Source organism: Hyaena hyaena, unplaced genomic scaffold, assembly GCF_003009895.1.
Source record: "Hyaena hyaena isolate Hyena2069 unplaced genomic scaffold, ASM300989v1 scaffold_114, whole genome shotgun sequence".
Classification (NCBI taxonomy): domain Eukaryota; kingdom Metazoa; phylum Chordata; class Mammalia; order Carnivora; family Hyaenidae; genus Hyaena; species Hyaena hyaena.
In genome coordinates this window covers 2642484-2657147 of record NW_024080746.1, presented here as the reverse complement: position 1 = coordinate 2657147, position 14664 = coordinate 2642484, and the positions used below count along the sequence as shown (strand labels likewise).

Sequence of the window (14664 nt, the reverse complement as noted above, 5' to 3'; positions counted from 1 at the left end):
GCTGTGTAAAGACACATGGTAGAGTATAAGGAGTTATGTACATACTCAAGACCTTCAGACAAAGTCACAAATGAACTGTGGCGCTTCCCGCTTCTGGAGCACCGGAACTGCACATTATCTTCCTCAGGGCCAGGTAAGGTCACTAGAAACTCCATTCCCAAACTCATATGCAGAACAATGTCTGATCTGAACAAACCCAACTAACTTAAATAAACTGTACTGTGTGACAGAATAAACTAATAAGAGTACTATACACAAGTTTGTTCTGATAAAGAAAAGGAACAGCTGTCAGATACTATAGAAAGAAAAGTATAAAAGAAGTATTTTTTTTAAATGCCAAAATTAGAAAAAAATCACAATGGGACACTAAGTAGACAGAAGTACTGACACTAAAAGTAATTTAGTCAGTGAGACATTACTCACTGAAAGCAAAATCCTAAGCAACGCGTGTCTGACACATTTCACTGTGCCCTGTGCTCAGGACAATACTGTGCTCGGCGGTTGGCTAGGCTGTATGGCATCCCTGCTACTCTTTCAGGAAGAGAGAATTTGAGGTCAGGTCCTGTAACATGGAGTTCCGTGTAACACCACAAAGTCTGGGTCAGCAGGCCCTCTTTCTCACAAGATTTATAGCTAAAATTTCTGTAAGATTTTCCTTGCCAAGGAACTAAACAGGAAATTTATTTTCAAATTTCACTCGTTTTTCTCTTTAATCAACAAGATTTATATTATGTCCATACATTTATTTCCCCTAAAAAAACTCAATAAATGCATTTAACACATAATTGTTATATTTCTGGCATTAACTGGGGCTGAAATGTTTCGACTATCAAATGCTGTTTCAAAATTTTGGAAACCATGACCTTCCAGTAACAGCATCTATTTGAACAAAATATTTTCTCTGCTATTATTCATAAGTTTATCATTTGACCTAAATTCCCGTCCTTAGTTTGAATTACACGGTTATTCATAGGGGCATGGATGCAGTAAAAATTGAGTAAAAGCTGTTAACAAATGATTATTAACTTGTTTACAAAAATGACAATTATATACCTAATTTTTGTGTCTCAGGAATAAAACAGTTCTAAGTAAAAACATGGTATCACAGAAAGAAACACCCTAAATATCTGAAAACATGATCCTAGACCCAACTTTACGATTATTACCTTTATTACCTCTGTGACCTTCTGCAAGTTCTTTACTTTCTAATCTGAGGTTTCTTGTCTTGTGTAGAACACGGGAATACTATGATCCATCCTGACTTTGCTATTCTTGGAACTTTAAGTACAAAGTAATTTATGTGAAAAGTATTTAAACCACACAAAATATGAAGCAGTACTATTTTCACCCAGAAGTGTTTTTGTTTTAGAGAAAACAGCTTGATGCAATCTATGTGCCAGATATTCCTGACTTCTAATTTTGAGAAGTTGATTACTTCCCAGATGAGATACAGTAACACTTCCAACTATGTGGAAATACGGATTATAGGACATTGTACGTAAAGTAGCTTCCCAGTTAAATTTACTTCTTTAAATAAAACTTTTAACAGCTGTATAGGAAAACATGAACTTTGGAATAAGACAAACAAAATGTTGCCTTTGCCATGTAACAGCTGTGTGACTTCAGGCAAGTTATTTAACCTCTCTCCACATTTCACATATAAATGAGGATAATATTTATTTATTATGAGGATTAAAATTGTGAGCCAACCATCTGTAATGTGCATAGCACAAACTTCTGGCACACAGTAGGTACTCGTAAAACTGTGTTTCCTATTACTATCATCATGCTGGACAGAGTTCTTTAAATACCAGCATAGCTCCTTTAAACCACCTCTTACTGAATCAGGGTCTCATTAGAACTATTACATCCGAACTGGGACATATCATGGTGATTCTAAGGTGCGCTAAGGTACGCAAGGCCTCTCTGCCAAAAAACTCAAATTAGGATGTTTGTGATTTGTGGGTCCTTTTCTATAGGACGTCTTTTCCGTCACTATGAAGCAGTCACCTGTAAAACATTGCCATCAGTTTGTCTTTCTGTAGCATTATCATTACTAATTTCTGATTTGCTCTTTCTGACCTATAAAGCTCAGGAAAATAGCTAGTAAGCTTTTTAGTTTAGCACTAGGAGTAAACTAAGAGTTAGAAGCCTTGGTGGGAAAAGGAAGTAAGTTCTCACAGGAATAAATGGCATAATACCTAACTTTTGGACACAGTAGATGTTTGCTTAGGAGTTAGCTTAAAAGAACAATCTCTTACGGGGAAAAGATCCAGCAGATGTCTGGGGTATGAGGGAAACAAACAGCTAACCATTAATATAAGAGATGGCTGCGCCAGTCAGACTAATTCTACCAAAAATGACAATCCTGAAGGAAACAGTAATACACACTGAACATTTTGTCATGAGTCGAAATTGAAACTCATTTATCCCACAATTCTTATTCCTTATTTAGCACCTGGCTGAGAAGGCAACAGGGCACAAAGTGAAGCAGGAGGTGGGACGTGGTTCTCGGCCCTGCTTTACCACTGAGGCACTCTCTGATCTTGGGCAAGCCTTCTGGTCTGTAACTTCTTTATCATTAAAGAAAGGGTCAAGGTCAGAAGGAGATGAGACCACAGGAGCAGAGGCTGGAGTGACATGTTTTAAAGATGAAGGAAGGGGCCAAGAGCCAAGAAATGCAGGCGCCTCTGGAAGCTGGAAAAGGCAGGGAAGCAGATCCTCCCCTAGAGCCTCCAGAGGAATGCAGCCCTGTGAGCCTATTTTAAACTCTGTCTTAAGAACTGTGAGAGAGTAAATGTGTGTTGTTTTAAGCCGTTAAGTTTGTGGTAATTTTTTATTTTTTAATTTTTTAAATATTTTTATTTATTTCTAGGAGAGAGAGAGAGAGAGACAGCGTGAGCAGGGGAGGGTCAGAGAGAGAGGGAGATACAGACTCTGAAACAGGCTCCAGGCTCTGAGCTGGCAGTCAGCACAGAGCCCGACGTGGGGCTCGAACCCACGAACCACGAGATCATGACCTAAGCAAAAGTCAGACGCTTAACCGACTAAGCCACCCAGGCGCCCCTGTGGTAATTTTTTATAGCAAAAACAGATGTCTATAATCAAATTCTGCCGGACCCCCTCTCCACTCTCCTGAAGGACCAAGCTATGCCTGAAGGCTTACATTCCATCCTGAGTAGCAACACAGCAGCAGATACTGGAAAGGTCCGTTCAGACAACTTCACAATTTTAAGCAAATTATGTTCTAAAACCATTTAACAGGATTCAAACGGATGTTAAATAGAGATTCCTTACCTCTGCAGAGTAGTTAAACATTAGATACACTCCACTAGGTTAGTTAGAAACTGAAACATATTACAGATGTTAGACTAAATAAGCGCCTTAAATTCACTGGAGATAATTAGCTTGGCACGGGGTAAGATTTCATCAGTGAGTGAACATGATGGTAACTTTATCTTTGGATTATTAGTCTGTTATTTTGTTTATATGGACTTTGATCAATGCTAACAATATGAACAGATAATTCTTTTATTAACCGAGGAAGAATATACAATGCCCCTAAACGCAAAGACTACATACGACACGGCGCCCCAGAGGGGCAATGCCAATGTCCTGACACGCCCTTGCTTGCAGGCCGGAAGTACCTGCTCCAGCTCCTGCTCCGCATACTGCCGTCTGCTCAGCTCGCATTCGGCGCCTTCCCTCAGCTCTCTCAGCCGACAGGCCTCTTCCTTTGCGTAATTGATTTCATCCATCATTTTGCGCTCCAGATTTTGCTTTTCTACGGCAACATTTCTGTTTTCTTCCTGTGCCTTTTCAAGCCTTACAGAATGATAAAAATGAAAATTCCTCACCAAAGTTTCATTATTTTTATGAAGAATGATTACGCATCAAGCAACAGAATACAGGGTTCAATCCAAAATCACACTATTTTCTATTAATCTAACATCTGAAGAGCAGAACAGCAGGTGGCCCATTATACAGTTACTCCGGATATCTTGAGCTCAAAATACAGTGATAGCAGGGAATCACTTGTCAACAAAGAGACTTCTAAGAAATTCACAATTATCTAAATCATGTTAAAGATAAAATTTCACTTGGGGCACCTAGGTGGCTTAGTCAGTTCGGTGTCTGATTTGGTTCAGGTTGTGATCTCATTCATAGCTCATGAGTTCTAGCCCTGTGTCAGGCTCTGTGCTGACAGCTCCAAGCCTGGAGCCTACTTTGGATTCTTTCTCTGGCTCTCTCTGCCCCTCCCCTGCTTTCTCTCTGTCTCTCTCTCAAATATAAATAAAAACATTTAAAAATTAAAAAACAAAATATTAAAAATAAAATTTCACGGGATGCCTGGGTGGCACAGTCGGTTGAGCGTGTGACTTCGGCTTAGGTCATGATCTTGCAGTTCATGAGTTGGGAGCCTTGCATCAGGCTCTGTGCTGACAGACAGAATCTGCTTCAGATTCTGTGTCTCCCTCTCTCTCTGCTCCTCCCCCACTTGTGCTCTGTATCTGTCTCTCAAAAATAAATAAACGTTAAAAAAACAAAATTTCACTATACATTTCACCTACATTTGACTTATTTCCACTGATCTGCTCATTTATTCACTACAGCATACCCTCAATATAAATCTATAATTAGAACAATGTAACTTTTATAAAAATATGAAGTGTGCATACGTTTACTGGTTATGTGTAACCAACTTAACACAAGTGTGTAAACACACACCCCCAGTACATTTTCACAAACCGTCTTTGCCTACATAGATAATAAGACTTCTGGCTTTCTAACCTTACTCACCTCTCTTGTAAGTCCATTAGACTTTGCTCTGCAGTTTGCAGACTCTCCAAGTCTTTCATCATTTTTGCAACATGTTCTTTCGATGTCTTATTCTGTGTGTAAGCAAACCAGCACCCCCCAACACCGATTACAATAGAAACTGTGAGAATAAAATCCTTCATCCAGTTATGAGGCGGGCCTATGAAAACAATTGCAGGTGGTTAAATTAATCTTTGAGTGAACAGGATCTTGATACAACACACAGGCATTTTTTATAGTAGGTATCTAAAAACAAATAAGCAAATGCAGAGATGTGCCTCCCATAAACAAGCTCCATTCTTTTAAATATCATTTCTTCAAGTAATCAAAGTGTTTATTGTAACACTGATATACTAGACTCTCCAGAGGGCACAGAGAAGCCCACATGGAGATACCTCACCCCTGTGGCACAAGAGGAAGGAACAAAAGTCCCGGGGACACCTGAAAAAGCAACAGCATCTCCAACCATGTCCTGTGTGGGGTGAAAGGAGACATAGAGAACACCACCACCACCATCCCAACTGCTTTCCTTCAGTCCGGTCAGGGGCGTGCCATGGTTTGATACACACACAGGAAGCCTAAGCATTCAACAAAAGAACATTTCCTCCCAAGCAAGCAGTCATGTAACTAAGATTAACCAATGATTCTCAACCAAGGGCGATATCTCCCACAGTGGACATTTGACAATTTTTGCTTGCCATAGTCGGGAACGTGTAAAGGATGGGGGAGTTGTTACTGGTGTCTAGTGGGACCAGGCCAGGGATGTTGCTAAACAGACGAAAACGCGCAAGACAAACACTTTCTTGCCCTACTTCTGCCAGTAACGGGGAATTATCCAGCCCAAATCATGAGGTGCTGAGGTTGAGGTACCATGAGTTAAATGATCATAATAGATGGTATTTTAGGTGGCTATTTGCCAGACATATCCGGGTTTCTAGAAGGAAAGAGCTCGATCATCTTCTCTACCACTAGGCATGTCAGTGATTTCCAGCACTGTTTCTAAAGTAAGGAGTATCGTCAGTGTACAAAACACAGACATCACTAGTCAAATAATTTCCTAGTTTATCCCTGACTCTTAGCACACACTAAGAATCAGGGGGCTCTCTGGAGTGACACTCAATGATAATGAAGACAATATAATGCATGATTTGCTCCCAAGAGATAGAGTTTACAGTGGGAAACTACCTAACTGCCCAGGCCTTCAGCATGTCTATGCTGCACATGTGATGAAACCCGGGGCCGCATAGACACCATGAGTCCTCGTGCTCACTTGGGTTCGTGTGTGTTTACACCGTGTGAGGAACACCAAGCTCTACACCGGACACGCTACTTCCAGAGCTCACGCCCTCACCTAAAGTGAAACAGATGCACTGAGGAAGACTAAAGTCTCAAAAGGATTTATTTTTATTTCTGCCTCAGACTGAGAGGTTCAGTTCAAGTTCTAGTTCAAACATGAGACCTGTTCAGGTTGAAATAACACTCGCCAGAAATAACAATAAAGAGATGGTCAAGTACCAAATACTTGCTATACTAAGCACCACAACTGAAAAAGATTTCTGTGTAAACTCCTTTACAATGGGTCTCTGTTCATTTGACAATGTTAGTTTGTTATAAATCTAATGCTGGTGTTTCCAATGCAGGGCTCATTCCCTCAAAGAATAATTCTAAGACAAACACATTAAAAAGGTAATGCATCATTAACTTCTTCGCTGGTTTATTTATTAAAACATTCGTTTTTCAGCATTCTTTTGACTAGCTTGGTTTCTTTTCAAATGACAATGAAATACTGTCTTGGCTTAGAGGAGGTGTGTTCCCGGCATAATAAAATATAAATATTCCTGACCAAGTTGTATAGAGAGGCACTAGTTATATAGTCTCATTCCTATCTGCACCAATCATTCACATGAACAAATTCGAAGACAGTCCCCACTAGATTCAGTAAAAAACTTAGGGTGTCATCTCTGTGGAATGCCTGGCATTTCAGGAGTGTTCTATTTCCTAGGGTTTGTAATTTCCAACAACAGTGCATTTCCACCAACTCTCACAAAGCGGAGTTCCAGCTGTTATACCAGCTGCTCTCAGCCTGAGCCAAAAAAGATCCAGCAGGAGAGTCACGGAATCCACCCAAGTGCTCGGTAACCCTTTCTCAGCAGGGTCACCCTCAAAACCATGTCACAGAAACCTGCAAGTCTCCTAACTCCAAAAGCTAAGGTAAAATAAACATTAGTTTCCTAATTTACCATCTCTGGAAGCCATTTTTCTTGTATTGATTTTGTTACTCCTTTTTGGCTACTGAAAAATGGAACAGAAATCCTCCAAAATGTAGAATCTTCAAATACTTTTTCCCAAAGCTTTTTAAAACATGAAATTAAATGAACATATTAAACTTCCCTTCTGGGAAAAAAAAAGTCTTCCTATCAAAAGTAAAGAAATACAAGGTTTATTTTCCTTACAAATATGACATCATAATTTCTTAAACAGAACTTCTTCAATACAATCAAACATTCCCCACCTTGTGCTTTTGCCAGGATAGTCTTGTCATCATGTACAATTTCAAGTGCACCTTCCGTAACCAGCTTGGCAATTTAACACTGCACATTTCAGTGATAGAAAACCTCATCCTATAAATCTTTTAAGCTAATATTACATTTCCTTTATACCTAACAGATGATTTTTCTTAGTGTTTTAGCTTTCTCACTTTTTCTTCTTCAATAACAGGGGTGCCTGGGTGGCTCAGTTGGTTAAGTGTCTGACTTTGGCTCACGTCATGGTCTCACGGTTAGCGTGTTCAAACCCCGTGTAAGACTCTGCTATCAGCGCAGAGCCTGCTTTCGAGCCTCTGTCTCTCTCTCTGCAACCTACCCCACTCATTCTCCCTCTCTCTCTCTCTCAAAAATAAATTAAAAAAAATAAATAAACAACAAATATGTGATCTGATTGTTCTTTTGCATCACACTCTGTGAGAGAGAATACTAACGTGTTAGAGGTCCAAACAAAACCACATCCAGTGCCTTGAGCTGAAGTTTTTGTCTGTGACTCCGATCGCTGATTTTCAACTGGGAGCTCATAAATGAAGGTTCATGCACTGCTATCCTGTTCGTTCAAAAAATATATATACATTAATTGAAAATATTTCTAGTATGTAAATTTAAATATTTGAGCAATACATGTAATACTTTACATATTTGTGATGACCTGTTGTCAGAGTGCATCCCTGTGATTTAATACTTTATTAACATGTATCAAAAAACTTTTGGTGCAAACTTAGCTGTACAAACACCATGTATGTTAACTCTTTATTTGTTATGTTCACGTTTTTGTTTTCTAAGGATAATTTTATGCTATAATTTACTGAAATGTAGAAATTTAACAAATACAAAAGTATTTTATAACCATTAATTACCTCTGCATTTTATCATTTCACAAAAAAGCAAGAAAACTGTAAGTAATTGACTTAACATCAATAGCAAGCTATAAAATATATTTTTCAATTTAGATCATATCACTTTTCTTTATATCTGAAGAAAACCTGCACCGTTACATTCTAATATAAATTAAACAGAGGCCACTGACGTCAGTGAAAATAAGATGTCATCATGGTTGGGGGAAAACACTGAGAGATTTATGTAATAGGAAATACTGAACCATGTCATTAGCGATGAAAAAACCATGTAGGGCGCCAAAAGGCACAGGTGAAAGAAGGAAATAAAATCACTTTGTTTTGGACTTCAAATCCAAGTAGCCCCGTCATCAACTAAGATTTCTTAACAACCAAGTATGACACCAATGAAGATCTTATAACACAAAGTCTAATAATAATCATATAATTGTAAATAACAATGACAATAAAAACAAGCATGTACTATATGCCGGTCCTGTGTTAACGACTAAATCAAAATTCAAGAAAACCTCTAATATATATAGATAAAATTCCCATTTTATAGATGAAAAAACTAAGGTAGGGAAAGATTGAGTAATTTACCCCAATTGAGTGGGGTAAGGATGCAAACCCAAATATGTATGATTCCAATGACAGTACTCTGAACCCACTGCATTTTTTCTGAAAGATACCAGAACCTGTAAGTATGGAGAAGTTACAAAAACTGATATAACTGCTACAGGCTGCCATAAATCTTTACGGAGTAAAGAATCCTTTCCCTTTACAAAATGCCTTCCCATCTTCTCTGCAGGTACCTTTTGTTTATGGCTCCTGTTACACCTTTAACGTGACACTTACCAAATTGCTTGAAGGCAAAGCTATATCTTATCTTGGTGTCCCCAAACCTAGCATTAAGCTTGGCAAAAGTAGATGCTTGATAAATGTTTGTATAATACATGAATGAATGCATGGATGGATGCATGAATTAATAGCGACAATATTGATAGACTAAATTGAAGAAAAACAATGAGATGTAGTAAAAAGGATACCATATAACAGTTTTATACAAAGTTAAGTATGAGCCCAGGAGGTGGAAGTGATTCTACCTGAGTGGGTGAGGATGTCAGGGAAGTTCACACAGGTCTGAAAGGAATGAGGAGGCATGTGTCAGGCTAAGAGAGCCTTAGTTTAAGCTCTGGTAATAAGAATTTCAGAGTATAGAAAATCAGTAAAGGCTTATGATAACCATGATAACATAAAACAATTTAGGCTACCTACTGCAGATGTGACAATATTTTAATGTCCCAGAAAGGAAACATAACGAACTGCTGTGGGCACTGTACATCTGGAATGTGTAATACATTTTCTTATACATTCTTCTAAGTAGTTCTTGGATCTTGGATCTATAATTACCCTACAAAAAATTCTGTAACTCACACTGTTGTTTAAGTTGATACTTAAGTCCCTTTAAGCAACTCCTCTTTGCCATTACCCCTATAAAAGGGGCTTGATGAAGGATATTCCAGTGTTCCTTTCTCCTTCACTCAAAAAAGTGCCAATGAGCTTACCTAAAAGCTGAACTTCTTCTATATTTATAATTTGTCTTTTTCTAGAAACATATCCACTATTTTAAAAAACTGATCTTAAGTGTAATGTTATTTCAACAATTCTCCTAAGATCTGAGCTATCTCTGGTAACCTTTACTTAACGAAAGAAAAGAAAGAAAAGAAAGAAAAGAAAGAAAAAGAAAAAGAAAGAAAGAAAGAAAGAAAGAAAGAAAGAAAGAAAGAAAGAACGAAAGAACGAACGAACGAGTGGCTGTAACATTTATTGCCAACACACTGAGCAACCCATTTCATTTCATGCTGTTGTCATACAAAGAAACTTCCCAAAAGACAACATATGAAAAATACTGAGTTTTTTCATAACTAGGGTAACATACACCTCAAGAAGAAAAAATACAACTCAAAGAAAAAAACAACTCTAATCTCACTTTAATACTCCACTATCCTGTTATAGCTTAAAAACTTATTAAAGCAAAAACCCTATCTTATTTTTGTCTTCTTTCTACCATCTAGTCACACCATGAAAAGATCAGATACTCAATACAGACTTGTTAAACTCTTATTCCCATTATTTCCTCAATACAGCCATATGCACAGTAAAATCCGTAAAATGCTGATGTCTATGTTCAGAATATATTTATCGGAGATATGAAAATTTTCAACTCAATCCAAAGTCCAAGAAATAACAGCCACTGATTTAAACAGAGCATGTAAGCAAATTGATTAGAAATACAATATGTGTATTTTGTCACATATAATAATGAGAGAATAATAAGGGATTAGAGTCTTTTTGATAGAAAAAAACATTTGATAGAGGAATGGAAGCAAGGTCTGGCAGAATCATTGGAAATTTTGACATTTGAATCTTTAAAGATTTTTAAGTTAACTAATGGAGATTTAGGAAAATAAAATTTAGAAAATGAGTAACAAAAAATTCCAAACATGTAAGGGATAAACTGGCATCCTAGACTTTGGTATCAGATCTATCTAGGTTCAAATGCTGAACTGGCAAAGTATTTGACTTCCTCTGATTTTTTTTTTCATCTGCAAAATGAGGATAACAATACATACTTAATTTTAACCATGAAGTTTAAATGAGATAATACAGAGTACCTTAATGTTATGTACATTTTAAAATGGTTGCTACTTGGGGCACATGGGTGGCTCAGTCATTTAAGCCTCCAACTCTTGATTTCGGCTCAGATCATGATCTCACGGTTTGGGAGTTCAAGCTCCACACTGGGCTCCATGCTGAGAGCACTGGAGCTTGCTTGGGATTCTCTCATTCTCTCTCTCTCTCTCTCCTCCTCTTCCTCTTCCTCAGAAGCAGAGGCATGCGTGCTCTCTCTCAAAATAAATAAACTTAAAAAATGGCTGTTATTTACATTTATTAAGCTTTTTTTGATGTTTAACTTGTGGCCACTAATATTAAGTGGTTATTGCTATTATTAAAAGAATACAATTAAGAATGATCCGTACATTAACCCATTCAAATAGGTTTTTCATAAAGGTGGATTCATATCAAATGAATATGCTTTTGTTATATTTACCACATGGTCAGAGGTTGGGCTTTTGATGTTATCTAAAAAAGATGTAGTTGGCCTACCTTTAATTCCCAAAATTATTTTCTTTGGGAATAAATTTTAATAAGAGCTTGATTATTTACACAAAGGAAAAGGATTAAAACTTACAAATTCACACCTTAAAAAATTAAAGAATGGATAAAATCTTTCCTTTGAGCCCTTAATCACAGAGGTAACTTATAAATTTGGCACAGAAATGTAAAATCGAGTATATAATTCTCCTTGAGTGGAAAAAAAATACATTTGGATAATAAAGACTCACCTGGGAAGCGTTGTTCCTTTGACATTATTGTCTCTAAAATTCTTCTCATATTGGGGTAGTTCAACAAATTCTATCAACCACTGAAGCGTGTCCTCAAGGGTCCAATTATGAACTACAAGAGATAAAAGAGGAAGGCATATTTTAAACAGATAATATCTGCTTTCAAAATTTACATAATTTATATATATAATTTATATATATACATACATACACATGTATATAAAATTACTGTAACTTCGGAGAATGTTAGGTTGAATTTTCAATTCAATTCAATCAACAATAAGTACTTAAATGATATCTGGCATTCTATGAGAAGCTGAAAACAGCAGAGACATACCTCCTATACTTAAGAATTGATAATCTATGACAGAGAAAACATGAAAGAAAAAGAATAAAATATTAGCGTGGTTTATTTTAAAATAAGCATCTATGCAAAATTCATACAGGATGAAATAATGCATCATTTCCTTGGTTGTAGAAAAACTTACAAGACATGTATCTATTCATTCATTCTTTCATTTAGTCATCCATCCATAGAATACTGTAAACCTTGTGAGTATCTGGTTCCATTCTAATGGAATGGAATATGGTAGTGAGCAAATGCAGAAAGTCCTTGTCCTCATGGGAGAGGGGAGGGTCCTACTTACAAGAGGAGGAAGAAAAGTGAGGGAAATTTCAGGCAGTGATCAGCTATTAAGAAAGAAAGGAAAGATGTCAGGATCAGTCTCTGAGGAGCTATTGTCTGAAATAAGACCTAAAACTTTGCAAGGAGCCAACAAATACTGTGATCATCTGGGAGGAAAATATCTCAAACAGATGGAAAAGCTAGCAGTATAAAGGCCTTATGAAAGGAATGAACTAGCTGTGTTTGAGAGAAAGAAACAAAGCAGAGGGGCCAGGTCAGAGAAGACTTTAAAAAATTCTGGATATTTTTCTAATTTCAGTAAGAAGGGGGGGGTAAATAATCAATGTTTTTAAAATCTATGTTTACTCTTTAATGTGGATAATGGATTGTAGATTGTATGAGAGAAGACTGAAAACCCAGAGCAGTAAGGAGAACATTCCTTTATGGAGCGGTCCAAACGAGAAGTTGTATAGCCTCGGACTATGGTGTCAGTACAAGATATGTGGCAACAAGTGGTCAGATTTAGGCTATATTGTGGGGATAATGCTGTTAGATGTGCTCGTGAAATAGATGGGCACTGGCAGCTACAGGAACGTTAAAAAAAAAAAAAAAAAAGTAGAGAGGACAGTACCATTAACTGATAGGAAAGAATGGGCGGAACAGACTGGGGAGGCAAGCAGGGCAGGTGACAGAGATCAAAAGTTCTGTTTTTAGACATGTTATATTTGAAGTGTGTTTTAGATACCTAAATGCAGACATATAGTAGCAGTCAGATATACAAGTCTGGAGCAGGGAAGAGTGAGGTTAGAAACAGAGATATAAAAATTGAGAGTCTTCAGCATTTGGATGGTCTTTAGACCGAATGAGATCACCCAGGAGAGTGAACACAGCTACTAATGGACTACGGGAGACTGGCCCTAAATCGTGAAGAAAATGATAGCTAACATCTTTTCTGCTGGACACTTACTTTGAATTAAGCTCATTATATCCACATTTTTTCCTTTAAGCCTTATGTAAAAACATACAAAACTTATGAAACACTAACATAATTATTTTCATTTTTGGAGATGAGAAACTAAAAGGTTAATGGGATCAAGATAGTAGCAGGACTGGATATGAACCCAGGCCAAGTGACTGCAGGACCTGACTCTGCTATCCTGAACAATAGTATTAAATAGCGGTAGAGATGTAAAGGAGCTGTTAAAGACTGGAAGCAGTTCAGACATTTCTGCTTGAAAATAATGAAGGCCAATGATGAGAGTATCCAAAGGGAAGGATGCAAGTATTCTTAAAAAATTAAGAGCTCCATACTGTCTGCATTTAATTTGAGGGTTTGGGAACAAAAAGTGCTTACGGGCCACAAAAAGGTCAAAGGAGAGTGAAGAACATGAGTGAGCAATAAAAACAGATCTAGGAGGGGTGCCTGGGTGGCTCAGCCAGTTAAGCACCCGACTTCGACTTGGGTCATGATCTCAAAGCTTGTGGGTTCGAGCCCCGCATCAGGCTCTGTGTCAACAGTTCAGAGCCTGGAGACTGCTTTGAATTCTGTGTCTCCTTCTCTCTCTCTCTGCCCCTCCCCTGCTCATGCTCATTCTGTCTCTCAAAAATAAACATTAAAAAAAATTTTTTTTAAAACGCAGATCTGGGAATCCATCTGTATATGCATAAATCTGAGAAATATCTTCCTGATAAACTACAGAAAATTAGGAGTTCACTTCTGCAGGCAAAGCTAAATTTTCACAATCTGCTTCTTACTAAGTGTTCTTTAGAGAAAGAGTTGCAGTAAGTCACAAACAAGAAAGTAGCCAGCAAAAATTCATTTAAAAATTACATATGGTAATTGATAATTTTATACTGAGATAAAACTTTTGACTATTTAAAAAAATTTCCTCCTTCATGTGTTCCTGCCAGAAGCTTGGACATGTTCCTGGGGGTGCTGTATCCATTTAGACAGATAACTTAGAATGCCAGCTAAAGGTTCAGGCCCTCGGTGCTTTCCAATGAATTTAGTATATTCAAAGTAGCGCTTTTTCTCTTAAGTTGCTTCCCATTCAACACACACGAACTGCACTGAGAACTGCTTGTCTTGATTGCCAAGAAACCAACATGCAGCTGCACCTCGCACACCCACACAAAAATCTCAGCCAAGAAAACAGGAGAAGATTCTCTCTGTCATTATTCTATGGCTGTTCAACTGATCAACAGAAGTCCCTGATCTCAACACTCCAGCATATCAAAAATATTCCTTCAATTTCCAACGAGCCAGTAGAGAAAAGAAGAAAAACCTAATGAAAAAAGAATAGATATTTAAAGTGCTCAAATCCTAATATTACTCTACTCTGTAAAGAGAATATTATAGTGGTTCTAAAGTAATTTCCTTTACAATGAATCTTTAAAACAACAAAATTCTAACGAAGAGCACACAGTTTATA

At 37.4% G+C, this 14664-nt stretch overlaps 1 protein-coding gene and 1 non-coding gene across 3 annotated transcripts in view; both read right to left on the bottom strand.

Annotated features, from left to right (window-relative positions):
- Positions 1–14664, bottom strand: part of STIM2 (stromal interaction molecule 2) — a 151593-nt gene that overhangs the window by 16238 nt on the left and 120691 nt on the right. For both annotated transcript variants that reach the window (XM_039236643.1, XM_039236644.1), the window contains exons 4-7: positions 11608–11719; positions 7796–7911; positions 4801–4978; positions 3648–3825 (exon numbers count right to left, since the gene is read on the bottom strand). In XM_039236643.1, coding sequence (XP_039092574.1) covers positions 3648–3825; positions 4801–4978; positions 7796–7911; positions 11608–11719 — 584 coding nt within the window. The remainder of the gene's footprint in view (positions 1–3647; positions 3826–4800; positions 4979–7795; positions 7912–11607; positions 11720–14664) is intronic.
- TRNAK-UUU lies at positions 2978–3062 on the bottom strand. Its single transcript has one exon. It is a non-coding gene; the product is annotated as a tRNA-Lys (tRNA).